At 40.3% G+C, this 21,729-nt stretch overlaps 1 protein-coding gene across 2 annotated transcripts in view; it reads left to right on the forward strand.

The window, feature by feature from the left end:
• Window positions 1-6,719: 6,719 nt before the first annotated feature.
• rhpn2 (rhophilin, Rho GTPase binding protein 2) overlaps window positions 6,720-21,729 on the forward strand; it is a 33,739-nt gene continuing 18,729 nt past the window's right edge. The window contains exons 1-3 of one of the 2 annotated variants that reach the window (XM_034571040.1): window positions 6,720-6,996; window positions 13,184-13,299; window positions 18,912-19,040. In XM_034571040.1, the coding sequence (XP_034426931.1) occupies window positions 6,931-6,996; window positions 13,184-13,299; window positions 18,912-19,040 (311 nt within the window). In that variant the 5' untranslated portion in view covers window positions 6,720-6,930. The remainder of the gene's footprint in view (window positions 6,997-13,183; window positions 13,300-18,911; window positions 19,041-21,729) is intronic. The other variant, XM_034571030.1, reaches the window with a different exon arrangement.

Here is a 21,729-nt window from a genome sequence, read left to right on the forward strand (position 1 = left end):
AGGCTGGCCTCCCTGTCCAAAAAGAGGCCCCAACAAAGAGAGGAGTTGCTTTGTTGGCGACAGGAAGGCAAGCTGAAACATTGGCTTCAGTGTGATGAAGGGAGGGGGCGAGGAAGAGGAGATGTAGAGGGGAACAGCCAAAATACTGTGGTGGAATGGGAGGAGTTGTGTTGTAAACAAAGACATCACAGCATCCAACAACTTTGGTAGAAGGAAGAAGAGGAGTATGTGAGGAGGGCAATGGAAGAGGAGGACCAAGAGGGCAGGCAGAACAGATGGATGAGCAGCAGAAAAAAACGAGTTGAGAATAATGACAAAAGGAGTTTGGAGACTGCGGCTAGGAATTAACAAAATGATTTGTGAGTTGATATGAAGCTTCGTCTTGCCTCAGAGACAGAGAAAGATGGCGATTGAAGTTATATTGTTGATCTCACCTGAGGAAAACCCACACCACCTAAATTTCTACAATCAATAACTGATAATGAGTTAATAAGATCTGTACCACCTTTAAGTCTTATCTTCATGCAGCTAACAACTTGTGCATCTAGCACTTCCATCAGTTGTGGTGAACTTTATCAAACAGTGAAGGAAAACCTATTCAAGTACAATTCGTACAACTAAAGTGTGCAGATCATTTCTGCTCACTCTTCTTTTTTGATCCGACATTGACCGTGTAGGGTTTAATATTAACAATAAGAGCAACTCAGCATATCGTTCTTCTGGTTAATCCTGCACATTTTACACTAACCTGTTCGCGATACAAACTGAGTAAACTCATATGAAGCAACACAGAGCTCTAACCAGCAACCAGGAAACCACCAGAAACTACCAGAGAACCAGCCTGCACGATACAACAGTGTGCACATTTGGCTCAAATTGAAAGCATGAGGGGGGTGTGGCTTGGAGAGCGCTCGTCCCGCGTAAGTGTTCTTGGGCAAGATGCTGAACCTGTAAATTGAATCTCAGCTCACTTATGGTATTTCAGCAAATAGCCCAGAGCCTGTAAGATTGTTGAGCAGCATGTGAGTCACCTCAGTATGGAATGTTTATCATTCAGGTCATGTTTGGGTTCATAGTCACCTAAATGTGGCTGTTCCACCTTCTTTATTTAGCCATTTCATTGGCTATGACGAGATTACATTTTTAGTCTGACCAGTACTTTGAGAGATTGTCATGCAGTTCAAAAGACAAATAGAAGATACAAATACAGGATGTAAAATAAGATCATTTTAATGGAGTTGTTAACACCTCTCTCACTTTTTAAGATGATGTCAGAAGAAAGCATCTACAGTAGAGTCATTCTCAATACAGACACATCATGTTTGTTACTATGCTAAATGTAAGATCCTTAAGTATAATTGCATATGTCAGTGTTTAGGTGGTGGCAGCAGCACCGGCAACACACCCACACACACACACAGGAAAACAGGTAAACAGGTGGAAATGGAAACAGGAAGAAAGTCTGGGGACATCTGGTGGGCAGCTGGAATATGACAGATAACTGAGAGGCTATGAAACGTGACACTCAGTTCAAAATAATACTTAATTATGTTCAACTTGTCCATTCGGGTTACCTATTGTCCACCAGACAATTTACTCCGTTTATCTTGGACTGCTTCACATGGGAGACACATCTGGCAAACCTCAACTGTCCTCACCATCACTGGTCAACAAATTAATGATTTGAGTACACAGAATATAATAATAATCAGAAGTCATTAGCAATTCTTTACCCTAGTGTGGCATTTATGTTATATAAACCATTTTAACCATTATAACCAGTAGGTGCTCTGTTAATCTTTAACAAGGGGATGGCCGTTGTCACCCCCTGTGATAGGTAAGGTGGATGGACCTTCAGTCATTTTGGTTTAAAGGGCAGGGCATCCCCCTGATTCTTCTAAATTGCTCTGCACATCCACCCCAAAGTATCAAAACGTTTCTGGGTCTCTATTCTCCTTGATAATATTATCATGGTGCTGCAGGCTCCAACACATTTTCCTTCTTTGTCATTATCCATGGATTCAGTCTTGACTTCAAATGCTTTGAGCTGTTCTGTTTTGTGTCAGTATATTAAGTCTCTACGCAACAGTATTTGTCCATAATCACTATTATAAAATTCTAAATAAATCCATATTTAAATCTGCAGATAGGTAATACGGTGTAGAAAGGTTACATTTTATTAGTTTCTATTGTACTCTGGCCTGGTTATATCATGTACTGAGATGCTTGTAATTCGCTGAAAAATGTGTATAGCTGGCAGATAAACTGATTAGTGTGTACCAAGTTTTAAGAACAGAAAGGTCGAGAAAGAAAAACAACAAAAAACAATGATGGAAAGGGATACAGGAGATTGTAAGGAATGGAAAGGGGGTCAAATGAGGGAAGGAGATGAAAGACAAGCAAGGGATGAAGAAAACAGAGTCATTGAGGGAGGAAAGGTAGGAGAAAGGAAATGAGGGACAAAGGCAGGTAGAGAGAGACAGAAAGAAACAAAGGGGTTGGAATGACGAAAAGGGGACGCTAAGAGAAAGGAAGGAGATGAGGCCGTGAACCCAACACCACTTTGCAGCCAAGGACAAACTATCACTCCCTCTCATTCTCTCTTTCATCCCAGCATTGATCTATTCTTACTGTAGAGCTTCTGGAGTGCCTGTTCAAATGGTTTGCCATACTGCCCTCACCACACATCATTTGTTAACAGGGAACCCAGAGTTCTTGCGGTTGTGGAGCAGAGCTGCATAGCAACCCCAGAGCACTTCCTGTTGGGTCGGGGGTTGAACGCCGGTGCCTGTTGTTCACCGCCATACCCCCTCTGCCTTCAGAAAAGCAGCCGGGAAGCAGTTCACTTACAAACGGCTTTGTGTTGCGTTGTGAGGAGAAGAGAAATGAGCGGAAAAGCAAAGTATGCTGAGTTCACTGCTCTCTGTAACAGGCAGGGACTTGTATATGATTGAACTAACATCTGTTTCTGAAAGCCAACAATCATATATTTTTTTTAGAATGATGGTGTCGATAGCTGATCATTGATATCAAACTTGACTACCTTTTAATTTTTATTGTTTGCATGAGCAAAATCATCTCCTCAACTGTAAAATGTAGACCATGCAGCCATGTTGGTGAAGAAAGTCAACTTGTACATTTTCAGTAGCAAAACACTATAACATTGAGTGGGAAATGTGTTTTAATAAGAAGAATTTATACTGCCAGGACCTGATGGGTTAACTCACATTAAAAGCATATGTAGTCCAGACATTAACTTTACATGTCAATCCATAATGTCTTTGACTGGACATATTGTCATACATGTGGACCTCTGTACATCTTCTGATAAAAACGATAAAGAGGAACATTTGCTGTGATAGTGGCTGCACTCGGAAGCTCAACAGACTTTAAGGCCTTATGTTAGTACAGCATTACAAGATCCAGTGAGTTCACTTGAGTTTAAACATTCACAACCTGAGAGAACATCAATATTTGCTTCTATTCATCATTTTACAGCTGACATGTCATAGCAGAAAATAATTTAATTACAGCTCATTGAGGCTGCATTACATTTAGGTGTACGTTCATCCTGAATACATGCTGCTACAGGGCCATAGCTTCCTGGGACCCCGTAGAGTTTTTATGTTTACTAAGTAAGGTAAATAACATTACCTGTATTGACTACACATTTTCAGCACTACACTTGTGCATGAGTGAGCTATAAACCAAACAGAAGTCTGCTTATCAAAATGATGATCTACTACAAATTGGATTTTGTCCACTTGTCTTAAAAGCTTCTCCTCACTGATAGCTTTTCTATTTGTTTTATTTGGGTTTTATTCATTTTTATTGCTTTATCTCTTATGTGGCCAATGTCCTTTTAGTCGACTGCCTTTTTTTCTTCTTTCCAAGAACTTTGTAACATTGTTATACTATATAAATAAAGTTAATAATAATAACCATATTTATAATAATAATATATGCTGTTATATATATCTATAATGCCAAATTGTAGCAATTGCAGTTGATTTATTTCATTGGTGTGGCTGGTATTTTTCAGGGGGGTTTCCTGACACGTGAGTGAAACTTGGTCATCCTTGTTTCCTGTTGCACCTGCCATAGCAACAAAGCCGGTCTTTGGCAGCGTCATACTCTCTACATAGGGTCTGTAAATGTTACAAACATAAAGTCACATCACAGAGTTAGGACAGTTATTATTGTTTATTTCATTCATTACTGGAATTGGAAACTAAAAACTGTCCAAAAAACGTGATGCATTGTCATAGAATCAGAAATGGAATTGGCTTTTTGTCAAGGGAAAGGATGATTGTAAATATAGTGATGATTTATTCCACACAGATAATCTAGAAGGTATGTCGACCTATCAAACAAATGTCTTAATATGTGTTGGTTAGAGTACAGTGGCGTTATGGTTAAATGTTTAAAAAACAATCAGAAACAGGAAACAGTATTAACCTCTACCTCCACCTAGTGGTTGACATTATTTATTACAACAACCATCCTCCATTTCTATGACAACGTCAATTATTTATCACCCATTAAATATGTCGACAATACATTTTCAGTCAGTCCATTAATGAACAATTGTACTACTGGACCTTGGCATGATCAGCAACCACAAGAGGCGTGATAGTCACAGATTCTGAAGCTCCTGCACTCTTTAAACTGTCTTTTGCAATGTTTTTTATGAAACCAAAGTCCAGACCTCTGTAATGATGATTGCAGCAAGGATGCTAGTGATTACTTAGTCACTTCCTTCTATTTTTCAAACTATCATGTTGATATTGCCAGGTTCATATGTCAAATATATTAATAAAAAAAACATACAAACAAGTGTTGCTAGTCTCTTTTCTGACCTTGAACAAGAAGCGGTAAGATGCTGACTATCAAACATTTTGCTGACAAATGATGATACATACTTGCTTTTCTTTGGCTGTTCTAAGCCAAACAACATTGTAGACTGAAACTGAAGACAGGAAAGACAATGTGTCAGCTGCCTGAAGTGGATTAATGCCAAGTTTAAGTGTGAGCTGGTCACCAACATAACCAGCTTGACTGGTTCGACAGGGTCTTAACTTCTTTCCAGCTCTGTACTGTGAGAAACACCCAAGTAAAGTGAATGGTCAATTACAACTTGATCTTACACCCTTAAAACAATTTGTATATATGTGAATGTAATGCCTCAAGTTTACCTGCTTTGGGCTGACATGAAACACACACTAGTTCTTGTCCAATATTACTTTTTAAATGAAAATCTTTTTAAACAAGGTTCCAGAGAAAAAAGGAGACAGGAAATTGTTCAGCCACACAGATGTCAAATGAGGTTAAAAATAAACATGTTTCCGCTCTAAAAACCTTTGTCTATACTTCATATGCAGAAAGGTCACAGACAAAGAGAGATTAGCCTAGTTTATAGCCCTGAAACACCCCCAAACCATGGCTTCCCCTGTGATTAGTTGTTATCAATAATCCTCCCCTGACATTAATAACCAACTCTTCCACAAACAGGAATTTAACCTGCTTTCTAACTGGCAAAACCAGCCACACACAAGCCGACAGCGTCACTTGTTTCACCTCAGACACACGTAGACTGAAAAAGCTGAAGACACAAATGCTGTTGTTGTACCCTCAAGCACTAACTTAAATTAGAGTTAATTCAGGGGTAGAGCCTCTCACTGGGAAATCAGAAATCTGCCCCAAAACACCACGGCTTGCCTTATTGCAGTAGCCAGGCAACCAAATAAAACTGCAGTTTATCGACCAGGTGCTCTACATTATTATTACTTTATTACTTTTTGTGGTGTTTGTGTGGATCTGTATGTTTGTGTCTGCATCTTTCAGACCATCTGTCTCAAGCCCCACGTGTGATGAGGAAAAACAATGGACAGTGACATTAGATAGGCCCTGCTATTAACATGAAAACTGCTCATTGTGGATTTAAGATAACCTTTTTCCTTCTTAAAATACATTCATTATTTTCACTTATTCCTATGCTTCATTAAAATGTGAAACTTTTGCAGATATTTTTTTCACAACACACATTCAACGCCAAGTGATTATAAATCTTTAAATGTACACATAATAGGTTAAGTTAAGCTATCTATCTATCTATCTATCTATCTATCTATCTATCTATCTATCTATCTATCTATCTATCTATCTATCTCACTGGCTTGAAGTGAAGTCAAGAAAAAAAATAGCAATATTAAGTAAAAAAAAAAACTGCTACTAGTTCCTTTGTCAGTGCTTCAGTAACATTTTTGTTTGATTGACTTTTGTATATATTGATACCCTATTAAGCTACATCAGACACTATAGATTAGTCAACATATGTAGGTTATTATTATTGTTATAGCTTCAGATAAGTGTTACCCTATAGCCTTTATGTTTTCCTGTGGCTGAGTTCACTTAGATTTGATCACCACTTTGATGACTGATTATTTAATTGTTAATATAAATGTAACATATAGAAAACACCGGCTGGTCTTGAATCAGCCCAACCAGGCTGCTTTATCATAACAGTGATGGACTTTATTTGGCCTAACAGGCTCGATGCTAACGTTAGCTTCTGCAGCTCAGTCTTTTGTTGTGACCAGTGTTGGTGAACAGTGTTGCTAGCAGAGTTAGCATGTAGCCCGTTGGTGGACGTGCCTGCCCGACGGACTCAGGTGTGAGTGTGTGAGGCCGTGAACGCACCACGCGCTGTGCCTCTCCAGAGGGGCGGAGTTAGCGGTGGAGCTGGTTCAGTCAGTGTGTGTGTGTGAGCAGCAGCAGTCAGACACACACACACACAGTGTAGGAGACTCACCTGGAGAAGAAGAGCAGCAGCAGCACCGCTCTGCTTTCAACTTATCTTACTTCACTTCGCTTGTTGTTCCTGTTGTTGTTCCTGCTGTTGTTCCTGTTGTTGTTCCTGCCGTCTTCAGGATGACGGACACGCTTTTACCGAACGGCCTGAAGGACGGTGGAGGAGACAGGAGCTACTTCAGAAAGGTGAGCGGGCTCTCGTCTCTTCACTTTCCGACACAAACCATTCAAAGTGTCGGGAAAAGGCCGATAACAGATTTACAGCTGCACACAGAAGAACAATGACCTCACCGTAACTTGCTGCGTCTGCTTGAACTTTTAGTTGAACTTGAATTATTCTCTTCTTCTCTCCACATATCAATATATAAACATTTACTGAACTGCCTGGTTATTTATCCACAGGATGTAGCCAGCCCGTCTTTACAGTGTGAAACTACACATCAGCTGAAACCACAGTTATATTTGACACAATACAACATTACATTCATACAAAACGCCACATAAAAGATGTTAAATAATACATATTTTAAGTGGGTTTTTTGTATTGTATTTATGTATTTATATTGTATTTTATTATACCGGGGCTTTTATATTTTCAATATTAATACTTTATTTGATTGCATTTGTAATTATTATTAGATATATTTTGTATCAGTTATTCATTAATTGCTAATTTGATTCAAGATTGTAGCTCACCAAGCACATAGAAAACTCCACTCAGGGGAACAGGAATTCATTAGAAAAGAAAAACTAAAGACATAACAACAAAATGATTATTATTATTATTTTTTATGTCAGTGCTCTTAAATTTATTATAACATACATGGGAGCTCCTGATACAGTATGTCAACAGCAGCCCAACACTGTCAGCTTCAGGTGTGTGTGTGTGTGTGTGTGTGTGCGCGTGTGCGCGCGCGTGCGCGCTACACTCCAAGAATAGCCATATCTCCTGCTGTTGCTGATAGTGAGAGACACTGAAAGAGCAGTGACCAAACATCCCATAATTAACCTTTTCAGTTCCCTGGTGGTTGTCAGTGGTGTGAGAGTGATTGACAATCAACAAGTGGCCTGACTGATACTACTGGTAAACTGAGGTCAGATTAACCTCCCCCCTTTGTCAGACCTGTTTTGTTCTTACTGTTAACCTGGTAAAAAAATTAGGGAATGGTGTAAAACCACTAAATCTCTGACCTTTCACCTTCTTGATAGTTGATTGTTTCTCAGAGTTGCAAACGGGAGATGTTCAGCATCTTAAAAAAAGATAACAGCATCATTTGAAATGCAGAAATGCAAATGTTAGTGATATCCAAATTGGTACTCAGAAAAGGGGATTAATCTCCCTGTCTGTATTTGTGTTGAAGTTAAGACCTTATCATTACGGAGATTAATTATATATACGGTAACAGTCATCAGTGGAACAATCAGCATTCATGGCTCCACCAGCAGAGAAACCTCTCTAACCAGTTTCATGTTGCCATGTTTCTGCGACTGTAATGTTTTCAGGAGCTTGTCTGTGAGAAAGACACTTGGCATTGGCTGAGTGATTATCCAGTGTGTTTTTATTGAGCTCCCCGTCTGCCATGCAGTGGTCCATGTCTCATTCCTCAACATTTGTAACGGTGTCCTCAACTGGAGTGTTTTTATAGACAAGCTTGTTTGGATGGGTATCTGAACAGGGCCTTTGTGTCTTTCAATCCCCCGAATCCCCCTCTGAACGCTGTCTGGATTTAGGTTCTGTGCTGCGCTTCCTGTGTCTATAAAAAGGTCAGTGGGATGGAGGGTGTGGGACTGTGCCACTCGTGATGGAAGACTGAGGAGCTGGATGACTAAACCTTCAATGCTATTACATCTTTGTTTTTCTGTCTTTCTACATGGTTTTTGAGCCTCTTTATGTCTCAGTTAGGGAATCTTCCATTGCAGCAGCCCTCCTCAGTTTGCACGTTTGCTGATACCACAGAGTAATGAGTTCTGCTTTCTCATTGTGTCATGGTAAAGAGATTTGCAATTTGGAAACTTTTTGGTCAAATTTCAACTAAGCGGAGCCAAGATGAGCTCTGCTGCCATTTATTCTGCCCCACTTTCTCTTGGGTGAAAATGAGTTTAATGAGTTACAAGGCCTCGCTGGGTTCGACCGATGCCCAAGGGAGCTGTTGTGGTTTGGGGCTTCCTTCCCAGCACATCCACTGTTTCACCTCTAGCTGGCTGATGTCCGAATGAACAGCTTCAGGATGGAAACATGGCACAACAAAAAGCCGATTCGGCATGTTTCTTCCCCTCATCCTCCTCGGCCAGTGAGAGCATTGACGTAGCATCTGGCTCGAGGCCGTCTTCCAGCCAGACCACAGACACAAATTGACAACATGTGTCCTGGTGCACAAAGCAGACGAGCTCCCTCGACTTGGAGACTCTGAGATTCCCTCACCAGGGTTTGTATTGGCAAACACAAATGAGAAATGCAGCTGTGATCCTATATTGTCTCTTACATTAATTCACTGAAATTACATTTGTCTCTCATTGGACTGAGTGAAGCTGTCAATGGCTGGTTTCCAGTCCTAATCACCACTTGTATCAACCAACTCTCCCAAGAGCCATTCCTCCACATGTTCTTTATGAAGCGGCCTCAGTTCTACAACAGCAAATTATTTGCTGTTTGATGGATATGATAATGGACCGGACTGCCTTTGTGCTTTGCTCTAATTAAGTGTTTTGTTTGCTTGTAGAGAAAGGCTGCACTGTTTGAGCATGCCAATGTTAGGAGGGGTTCAATTCCCTGAGTGGTTCAGTGGGTTAGGCAAGGCATTGGCAGGGCTGGCAGCCAGGTTTACAGGGTCAGTTCCCTGTGTGTTCCCTCAGACCAGGATGTCAAATATGTCTGTGCAGCAATTAGAACCACTTTACTTTCCAGCAATTATATATTATGTAGACAAACTAAAAGTTGCAGACTGAAAGAAAAACAACTAGAATGGTTCTCAGAAGGACACCTTCCCAACGGCCAACAGTTCCCTTAAATTCACTTTTTCATTTAGATCCATGCATTACTCTTTGGGACGTTGATGAAAATATCAAAACAATGGTCTATCTTCCAATATCAAAGCTAGGATTTGTAATACAGGAAAAGCTAGCAAGATCAGGCTACACCCCCCCGAAAACACATGAACGCACACTGTCTGAAAACTGCTGGAAGACGACTTTTCGGTGACTCGCTCACTAATTTCTGACTATGGTCTCTGACAACCCGGGCAGAGTGCACGCAGGCAGGCAGGTCGGCTAGTGACAGACAGGTACGCCAGCCAATCATGAATGAAATGATGTTGTGTTTATTACCGTCCTGTGAGGCCACAGACACCAGGTTTTTTCTTTTTTTCTCCATACAATGTGATTTATTGATGGCTCTCAGGAAGTAAAGAGGGTTTAAACAAATAGGATAAAAAGTGTTCAGAAAAACTTGACTTAACATTTGAAGAAAGTGATTAAACATTCCAGGATCTGCCCCTGTGTCCAGATCCACGCCTAAATTTAAAGCGGTCTTTCTTGACCCATGTCCCATCCTTTCACCTATTTAGTTGTAAAAATGTTTGGTAGTTTTTGCGTAATCCTGCTGATAAACAAACCAACCAATGGTCAGGGGCAAAAACATCAACACAATAAAAAGGGTCCTAATTTTTCTAACACAGCTCCCCTGATTTAAAGGTGTGACGTCAGACCATCAGGGTTGTCTTGATGAAAAGACAAATTGTAAAAGGTATTGAATTAGCGGCACAGAATCAGGATCATTTTTTGGGAATGTAATCACAGGCTGAATTTTTAAAGCGTCCTTGATATCACAAATGGAATCCTGTTGCTGTGGTTACTATCAACAACAGGCCACTCCCTTGTTCTCTTAAACAAGCATACACCCCATTTTTGATGTTGCGATCCGCGCGATGACACGCTGCAATAAGTCCATGCCCTACCCTGTTGTGTACTAATGTCCTCACCCTGCCGTCATTCTGAGAATAGCTCCCACTCTGTCCAGCCACACCATGTCCTCGGCGGGCCTCAATACAGCTCAGTTGGTAATTACTGAGGCTTTTGTTTGTATTAATGGTTAATCATTACACTCTCAGGTCGCTGAAGTGTTTGTAGAGGAACACCCAGGTTATGAAGGCTCAGTGGGTATAGAGGGAAATACACTGTAACCAAAAAATGTCCTATTAAATGTGACCCATGTTGCAACAGTTTGAACTCTCGTGTTGAAATCAGTACAGGAGGTACTGTCAGGTTCCTCTGTCCTGTTCTGTTCTTCATCTTACAGGGAGTGTCTTCCAGTGACATGACTCAGATGTGACACTAAACCCATGTGGAAGGTGGAGGGGCACACAGGTGGTGCAGGGTAAAATACTTACCACCCACTGTAGTCTGAATGTCTTGACTGTAGGGATTAACCAATTTTATGATAACCATGGTTTCATAACGTCCCGGTTTCATAACCATAAGAATTGTAAAAACTACGATATCTAACAATGGTGTCCTGCCTCTCACGGGTCACGTAATCTGTGTGCGCGCCATGCGATGAAATCTCCTCTCGTGAGTCATGTTTTGTGTGCGTGCGCTTGTTTGTGTGTGCGAGTCACTTTACTGAACCTTAGTAACAACCTTATTTCCACCAACGCTGAACAAAAAATTCCATCGGAGGAGTTCACAGCGAGAGGAGAAATCCTTGTTTACTTTCGGTTTCTGACCAGCTCTGAAGGAGCAGCTGACATGCTGACACACGTCATCATGTCAGCTGATTGGTTTCTTTGCTCCTCTAATGACAAAAAAAAACAAAAAACAGATCGACATTTTTTTAAATCATTCTCTGGCATTTTATGAACCAAACAACTAATCCAGTGATAAATAAGGATATTGATTTTGAGCTATAATCATCTGTATCATATGATGAGTGAACTTGAGTGTGGATACCTCTGGTATCTCTGTATGGGAAGCCAGTGAGGGATCACTGTATATCATTGACAGAGCAGAAGTTGTGAGCGGATAAGAGGAGGTTGAGTGTGATCTTCTTGATATCAGGTGACACCATGTGTAATGGAGCCAGTTGGCTGTCTGCGACCTCTCTACTTTGAACGCAGTAGGAGAAATGGGTTTGAAAATAGGTGGGAAAAGACAAAGTATGGACAGGGGTAAACATGATTTATTTTACACTCTTTTAATTGTGCATGTTTTTTGTTTTGTTAATTAATTTCCTCCCTGTTCAGTCACTGAAACCAATATGGAAAAAACACCCCAAGTCTTTTTAAGTAACAGAGTGGTGACACCATTTTTAGGCTATTGTTTGAACATGAGTCATAAGCTTGCCTTATGCTGATGTGTGTCTTACCTTGGCACAAAGGAAGGATGACATGCACTTTGAAATTAAAGAAGTATGATAAATAGGATAAGTTTTCTCTTTGGTTCAGTGTCATCTCTGACATCTGTATGATCAAACACATATTTAGTACATGTTTTAAGTTGAGAGCTGTGACCTCTGGCCCTGATGCTGCTCAGCAGAAACTGAAGCTGATTTTACTCCTGTCATTAGATTTTAGTCTGATAAATCACGTTAATGAAAAAGTTTTCCATGCTGATTGAGGACAGTAAACTAACTGGTTTTACTGAGCTGACAGGTCTCCATACAGTATAGACCACACCTCTGCTGTGCTGTTAGTCAGTCACTATGAGGTCAGTTTATCTGTGCTGCTGTGAGTGAGTGACAGCCTGTTGACTTAGGAAGGCTGGGAGACTTGTGCTTAAAACAAGGACACGCAGTACAGCCACATACAGGCAATTACATGTACACACACACACACACACACACACACACACACACACACACACACACACACACACACACACACACACACACACACACACACACACACACAAATGTACTGTTACATCAAGGGGAAAGATAAAGTAATAAAAACAAAAACTACTTTTCTAGAAAATCACAGGAATGTATACAGCAAATGTGACCTGTAAGTTAGCACACATATCTAATACTTATATTATCAATTATAATATAGTTTTAGGAACAATAAGAATAGATTTAAGAACATACAGATGAAAGGTGACATTTTCTGAATGTCATCTGTCACTGAGTTCATGACATTTTCAGATTTAAACAGAAGAAGTGATGGATGCTCTGAAAAAGAAGTAAGACTGGTTCAGTAGATCGTAGTATCACTTGCCTGGGATTCCCCTAGAATAAAGATGGTGGCGCCCAATAGCTCACCTGGGCTCCTGGTGCATTGGAGGCTTGCAAGTTCAGTTCAGTTCAGTTTTCTCGCTCACAACATTTCATTATGTTATTATTCTCTGCTGACCTGACTGTTCTTGTGTCTTCTCATCTCAGGGTTGTAACCCATGCGCCCAGACTGGACGAAGCAAACTGCAGAACAAGCGAGCCAGTCTGAACCATGATATCATCAAAGAGATGAGGATGAGGGCTGGAGCTGAGAACCTGCTGAAGTAAGCACAACATGAGCGATAAAAGCACACATTGTACATACTGTGTGTCTGACTGTGTTTTTTAGAGGGAAGATGGAATCAGTCTAAAACACAGAGAACAAAGTGCAGGATTGGTTCAGCTCATAACATAACATAACATAACATAACATAAATACACATATGCACAGATGTGCAATTGCAGGAGTTACATGAGGTAAGGCCAGCCATTCTAATTATATCTGTGCTTACATCATGTATTGGTGCGTCATTCATTTCTCTGAATTGCTTGGCAGGTAGATCACTGTGCTATATGTGACCCATTGTAAACTCTGCTCTGTTGATGTTGGGACAAGTCTAGCTTCACTTCCGTCATCATCGTGTTTATGAGCTGCCAGGAATTCTTAGTGAGGCTTAAAACAACTAAACGTGGGCCGATGATAATAAATGATAACACAAGGAGCAGTTCATGTGCACAAAGAGCTACTGAGAAATGTGACCTGAGAAAAAAATAGACATTTTCCTGGGCTTGAGTTTTTTATTAGAAGTCTCAAAGCAGTGATGCTTCCTGCCTGGACTTTTGAATAGATCTGGGTGCTTTTTGTGATTTTACATTTGTTCTCTGTTTGGCTGTAGAAGTCTGAAGCCAAATGGATCTGTTCTCTGTGAGCTTGAAAATAATAGGGGAAATATCTTCTTTCTGTTGAAATACCTGTTCAGGATTGTATGGCTGAATTTGAGATTAGACTTCCCAGCAGGTACAATGCAACATGAGCAAATGTGAGCAACTCACCTGCTCTGTCACAGCCTCTGAACCCTTGTGCTTTTTTTTCAGTCATGTAAGGGACTGTTTTTCTAAACATGTGTACACTCAACATCCTGATGACAAACACTAACTTCATTTCTAGAATAGAAACTAAACAGCATATTAAATATTTCTGTGATGACACAAACAGTATTATGTAGAATATATATCATGATACTCAGAGTCACCTGTAAAACAAATATCGGTTTGGCTTTTAATACTTTCTGTAAAGAAATACATTTTCATTCCAAACAATGTGAGCAGAAATTCAAACCAGACTGAAGCTTCTCCAGTCAAAATGTGATGTGGAGCTCTACTCCTTGACTACTGATAAAGCCCCTTGGACATTGAAAATGAATCGAGACCTGTTATCAAATGTGAATTTGTCTGTTGACATCCGGGAAGGAGATCAAGAGATTGAAAATGATTTTGTTGTAACACCACCAGAACCTGCTACACTGGAAAACAAACAAGTCTGTCAGCTATTAGCTTCCTGGTGAGACCAAAATGGGAAGCAGAAAACATCCAGAGTCAAACATCATCTTTTTATGGCTTATTATTGCAGTTAATTGTCTACGGGAAATCCACAGCACAATGTGTGGGAAAACTACAACCTCAGAAATGTCCAGAGTAAAATAAGCTGGAGAACAGCTCACTGTCAGTGTCAACAGAGTTGGAAAATTATAAGCTTTGTAAAATAAGTGTTTACTGCAGGCTGACTGTATTGAATTGCATTTGATTATTATACTTCTATTTATGAAGGTGCACTTAGTGACATAAGGTTTCTATGAAAAAGTATCGTGGTATATTTTGTCACTGAGGCTGTAGCTTCCTGTCTAGAGAAACAAAAGATTCAAGGGTACACCTGTTCAGCCTGTCTAAGACTACAGTCAGCCTCAGAAACCTCCACATTCCTTCAGTCCCTCGGATAGTCTGCCCAGCCAAGGCCAGGGGCAAGTGGACACTCTCTCTCTCTCTGTATGTATGTGTGTGTCTGTGTCTCTCTCTCTCTATATATATATGTGTGTGTGTGTGTGTGTGTGTGTCTGTGTGTCTGTGTGTGTCTGTGTGTGTCTGTGTGTGTCTGTGTCTGTGTGCCAACACAGCTGCAGCCCAGACAACAGCCTGGGTGCATCTTTGAGTTTCAGGTATGCCCTCAGCTTTATTTTTAAGGCCATAAATCATATATGGTTTGACTGTAGTTCTACGATCTCCCATCTCTGTGTGTTTGTGTCTATTGGTATGGCCACAACATGGTTGTATTGGGAACTTCTCGTACTTCAACATCAGCCAGGATTGTCCCCTACTCATGTTCAAAGCAGATTCTCAGCTTTAAAAAAATCAAAGAGATGACGTGTTCAATTTTCATCTAAACTCTTTGCCAAAACTAAAAAGTGTGTGTGTGTGTCTGTCTGTCTGTCTGTGTGTCTGTGTGTTATTAAATCCTGTGGGGGCTGAATACACCCACAACCAATGGTCAAATCAAGGCCCCCGTGGGTCCAGACTGCTTATGAGGGTTAAGACTTGGTTTGAGGCTTCAGGCTGCTATTTGTTCAGGGTTAGACAGTTGTGATGGTTAATGTTACGGTGTGTGCGTGTGCATGTGTGCGTCTTCTCTCTGGTTCTGCATTCTTCTCTCTATCAGCAACAGGTGGAGTCAGTCTGGTCTGACCAGTTCTCTTCTTTCTCTTCTCTTTCCTCTCAGGTTGGTAGAGAGAAACCAAGGCCTTTATTGATACTAATTTATTCCATTAACCATTTTTAGTCAATTTTCTGTTGAAAAAAGTAGGTCCGCACAGGTATTCAGAATTAGTTTTACTTGTTGTATTATCTCAGAGTCTCAGAGATAGTATTTCGAGAACACCCACTCTCATTTATCTTTTATAACTATATATAAATATTTAGATATTAGCTAAGAAAAGATAAGATAGATAAGATATTCTCCCTCAACAACAGACTTTTTGTACAGTTTGGAAGGTATAACAGCGATGCGAGTTTTCGTCTTCCTGGAATTAAAACCCATGTTGCATTGAAAGATGTTTTAGCATATAGCTGGTTTTCCTCTTGCTGGAAATAAGGATTTTACAATAAGAACTGTCAATTTATAATTTACAGATTTTCTTTGAATGTCTGACATGAATTATTCTCTAGCAAACTGCTACAAAAGGATGTGTGAAAAAGTGTGAAATAAGATGATCTAATATCAAATTTATCAAAGTTCAAACCAAGTGATTTTATCTGTCTGGGTGGGTTTTAATCTGCCTGGACAGGCCACCTCACTAGAGCTGATGTATGGGAAATGCTAACACACTCCATCTCTATCATCGGGCCTTGTTGCAAGAGAGAAGAGCTGCATATTTCAGCAAGAGCGAGCTATACATAGTGCTTTAAAGGAATACTACAGCAATTTTAGTGTTGCACTAAAGTTAGAAGACACTTGTGACATACATAAAGATGAACGGCCAAAACTTAAGCAGCACATGATGAGATATATTATTTTGGTCAAAAACAGAGCAAGAAAGTCAAGCAGTGCTTGACCTGTTAAAGCTAAAAGTTAACATTTATTAGCTCAGTGATATCTGTTGTTACAGCTGATCTAAGATCCACGTTTTGTCCCATAAAGAATTTACTTGACCAAAACATAAAAATGTAAAAAAGAATAGCTATATCTTGAGTGAAACCACACTTGCTGGTTAACAGTCCTTTTCCCATGCACTGCAGGATGATATTCAACAGGTTGTTATTTGTCACAGTTCACTCAGGGATTCAGACAATGGCAAGAAGAAAAGTGAAACAAATATGCTCACTGATAAAGTGAACGCTATGTGCTGAAGTCATCCCTCACAGTTTCACTGTTAAAACCTAAACCACACATCTTGTCCTGTTGGACATCAGTAGATAACAAACTTCTGTTCCAGGAGCCACTAGTCATCAGACTGAGTCACTGCAAAGAGTCAATCTCTCTCTGACACGATTTAACAGTTTTTGGACTTTTTGAGCTCATCATCTGTGACAGACCTAGTGGTTGTTTGACAGATTTTCTCCCTGCTTCACTTCTCATGAACATATCTCCTCAGTGGCAGCAGAGCATGTTACATCAGCCTTCACACTCATGCAGGTTAAACTGGACTAACCAACACAGGCTGATTAAGTCACAAAGATTCACTATAGACGCACTCAGAAACACTCGCACTGTATGTCACCCAGCAACATCAGCAACAACAAAGGCTACAGATAACCCATAATGGAACACTCTGTAAAGACTAGGTATGGTATGCACCCTTTGAACTGGGAAGTGTGCAGTTTCATCAGGAATGTCCAATTTTCAAACTCGCTCCATCCAAGTAAATCAGCTCCGTGTTGACATGTTTTGTGTTGTATATAAAAAAACACATCTGGTTAAACCAATACTTTATCCAGTGATTCCTTAATATATTTAACACAGGTTCCACCACAGTATGCAGATCTTGAACATCTATGATGGCTTTAATAATAGTCTAATAATGACTAAACCCTTGTTTTTTACTATTTGTTTTCCATAAACTTCAGCAAAAAGCTGCTGGTGCTTCTTCACATTTCACCTTGTAAAAAAACAGCATCCTCTGTAATTACAGGGTAGAGGGAGAGAGAGAGAGAGAGCAATCAGGTGACAGACAGGCTCTGGTTGACAACAGTCAAACATCTGTGAGCTGACAGGGCTGTGTGTACATGTGGGTCCCATTAGTTATGACTGACAGATAATAGATGTAGGGTTTCACTGTAAACCAGTGATAAGGATATAGTCACATCTTTCCCCTTGATGTAACAGTACATTTGTGTGTGTGTGTGTGTGTGTGTGTGTGTGTGTGTGTGTGTGTGTGTGTGTGTGTGTGTGTGTGTGTGTGTGTGTGTGTGTGTGTGTGTGTGTGTGTGTGTCACCATAGATCCACGTGAATTACTGGTTGTCTTCTCAGCAAGTGACATTGTATCATAAATTCTGCATTTCAAAGGATCCACTCACTTGTCTATGCTAACCTACACGCGCACACACACTCACAAAAGCACTGACCCCCCCCGAGTGTCATGACAGCCTTATCTCTGCTGTGCAGTGAATCCCTTATCTGGGTTTCCTTATAGATACTCTGTATGCGCACACACACACACACACACACACACACACACACACACACACACACACACACACACACACACAGGGACAGATTTAGCACCATGTTCTTCTTCACCTTAACACAAAAATGTATATGTTATGCTTTCGTTTCAGAAATTGTGCAGAATGAAATTGGACACGAATCACTCACATGATCAATTCTTAAGGGATGTTGATTTTTTAAATGTTTGGACTGGTTTACTTAACTCCCAGAATGCTTTGTTAAGAAACCATGCTAATGTGACCTTGAACAAAACCTACATGTGACAGGATTGTGGTTGTGTATGTGACTTTTTACATTGACAGATGTATCGGCCCTCTTGGCCACTTGCCTGTGTACTGCTGCATATACAGGGTGATCATATCAAGTTTATCATCTAATGGTAACGTTTTTTTTTACCGTGGGAATGAGCTGTTGAGCCACATTGCCACTGTAGATCTTTGCTGTGAGCTGGAGAGTAAGTGAAGTGCACAGCAGGGAACAGTGACGCAGGTCTGTGGTCCAGAATACCACTTGTTTTAATAATCAGAGGCAGGAAAGCTGGGTTGGCTCAGAGTGGATAATAACAAGGCTGATATTTCTTTCCTCTCTTTAAGTCAAACATGTTCTGACCTTTTTTCTTTTTCTTTTTCTTTTTCTTTTTCTCCATCTCTTTCTCTCCCACCTATCTCTCTTGTGAGCAGGGCCACATCTAATAACAAGGTTAAAGAGATGGTTTTGTTGGAGCTGAGCTATGTGAATGCCAACCTGCAGCTATTGATGGGACAGCTGGAAGGACTGAACAGCTCAGTGGAGGTCTACCAGAGCACCCAGTGAGTATAAACATGACTCTTTCTTCTTTTTACTAATTCTACTGTTTATACTCCTCCTATACAAGACACTGACTCATTTTCAAATGATCATCTAGTTAATAATTCCACAATTGTCTGTCTTTATGTGTAAATCTTGGGAACTGTTCGGCTAATCATCTTTATACTTGGCATCTGTATTCTTTGTGGTCATGCAAAGTGCAGTGTTGAGTTTGGTCTTGATTTGGATTTGTGGTATGGTCAATATTGAACTGTTGTGAAATTGAATAAAGAAGCGACAAGTGCATTTAGTCCATGGACAACTGGGTCAAATTCTGGTCAAAATCGCAGCTAGATCGCTAGCTGCGATATATATATATATATATATATATTTTTTAATTTATCAGACTGACACAGACAGTTACAGTTGTTGCAGGTGCTGAGCATGGCAAAAACATTCACAGAATCCCTTCCCCCTTTGGCGATTTGTCTTTAAAGTAAAAGCACAAAGTGTGTTTTGTTGCTTTAATACTTCGTATCGAGTTGAATTACAGAGCTTTTTGTTTTGCTTAACAGACCTCTGAAATTGCCGACATGCAAAATATGAATATGAAAGTAGTGACATTTCAGTTTTTATTTCATGAAAAACATTAACTATAAAATCCTCAAAGCTATGATCATCCCACAGTTTTCTAACTTCACTCTGCACCATAGACGCTTTATGAAAAGCCCTGTTCACAATGTCCAGCACACAAACAATATAAAAAATGACAGTATATTGTAGAACTGTTCGAGCAGGAGTCACTAATGACATGGAATAATACTGAAGTAGCTCTGGAGCTTTAAACTAGGAGAAGCAAACAGGCAGGTTTAGAATTGGCACTGCACTTGTTAGAAAAAAATATCATAAGTGAGAAACAAGAAGGGTCCTCTAAGAGTACATAGTACCTCCACTTAGGCTAATGCCCTATCTTGCCATGTCAGTGTGCAGGAATAGTAATAATAATAATCAGTGTCTCAAACTGGACACCCCCAAATACTGTATCCTGCTTTTGATTTTCCAAACCTGTTGTGAGTGAGGACTGTTCTAAGTCATCAGTATGTAAATAAGTCCTCAGTCTGGAGATGTTACCCTCAGACTGCTATTAAAACAAAACCAATAGAACACAGAGACACTGTGTAAATTGGCATCGAACATGAGACTGACGGCTCAAGTGCTTGATGACAGAGGAACGGAGAAGAGAGGTGTAGGGAGAAAGAGGAAGACACACAGAATGACATGAACGTAAAGTGTGACGTTGTTGTTGTTGAACTGGATCAGCTGGTTTTTTTGTGACGCAACGCACAGACCAAGAGCAGAGGAGCTGGATATGAATGAGATAAACATCTAGTTCAAGGCTCGTCAGCCTGACGACCGGGTGTGTTGAGGTGTGTGAGTGACGGTGATAGGTGCCGGTGTTTTCTGTTTTTAAAGACAAGTTTATGGGGTGTGGTTGACACGGCTTTATGTCACGTGTCAAGTTAAACAGAAAGCACTTGATAACTGGACTACGGAAATAAAGAGATTTATAAAAGTGGTGAGAGATGTGATTTGCATCTGTGTGCTGTAGATAACTTCTACTTCCTCAAGATAACACATCAGGAAAAATAACCACATAGGTTTAAGTACATGCTTTGTAACCATGGACAGCACTTTGAAGACTTCAGTGGCCTGGGCTCAATTTTATATGTAATAAAAGAAGAATGCAATGTTATATTTCCTTTGTGTAATGTATTGAAGATAAAAATCTTCGTATCTTTTTTGTAAATTACTGCAAATAAACTGAAATGGAGGTTCTGCTTGACTGAAGTGCGCCTGCCTCCAGCTGGCTCTTTTTATCAAGAACACTTGAGGCCTCTGTAAGCCATCTGCCTGGACACACACACACACACACACACACACACACACACACACACACACACACACACACACACACACACACACACTGAACACACTAATCCTGCTCCACACATTCACTTACGCACACATAAGGCAAAACAAAAATACATTTACATGTACATCACAAGCCTGTGTACTCCACATCCAGGAGGCACCAATACATATATGATACATTCATACACTACCATACACACACAAACATATACAGTCTTCTGTAGTAGATGCCATGTTACCAATGGCAACAAATAACAACAGAGCAGTAAAACGATGGGGCAGATATGGGGGGTTGTGTAGATTTGTGAAGGTTGCAGTGTTGTGTGCTGGTAACTATGGTGATGGTTCTGAGGGTCATTGACAGAAATCCTACATGATTAGGTGTTTAGTATCAACCTGCTGCTGATCAGACTGTTTGCTTGAAAAAATATGAGACGGTATTTTGTTATGAGTTCCAGACTCAGTTTTCTTATAAAACCAAAAATGCCACTCGTATTGGTGCTGCAAAAAGACCAGATTAGTTTGTTTGCCTCCTCGAGTCTCCATGCTGTAAGCAGAGTGGGAGAACTCGACCTGGTAAATCAGGTGTCCTGTCTGCAGGGTTGAAATCAGACAGGACTTCTTGTGTTGGAAAGAAGATGAATTTTAATGTGTGAATATGGTGGAGTAAAGATTTTCCTGGATACATTTTGTGTTTCACTCTGTGACTGAACTGATGTCGTTACAGACAGGAACTTACAGTTTGTCTGATGTGAAGGCATTTGGGGTCAAGCTTAAAGC

This window comes from Hippoglossus hippoglossus, chromosome 3 (assembly GCF_009819705.1).
Source record: "Hippoglossus hippoglossus isolate fHipHip1 chromosome 3, fHipHip1.pri, whole genome shotgun sequence".
Taxonomy (NCBI): Eukaryota; Metazoa; Chordata; class Actinopteri; order Pleuronectiformes; family Pleuronectidae; genus Hippoglossus; species Hippoglossus hippoglossus.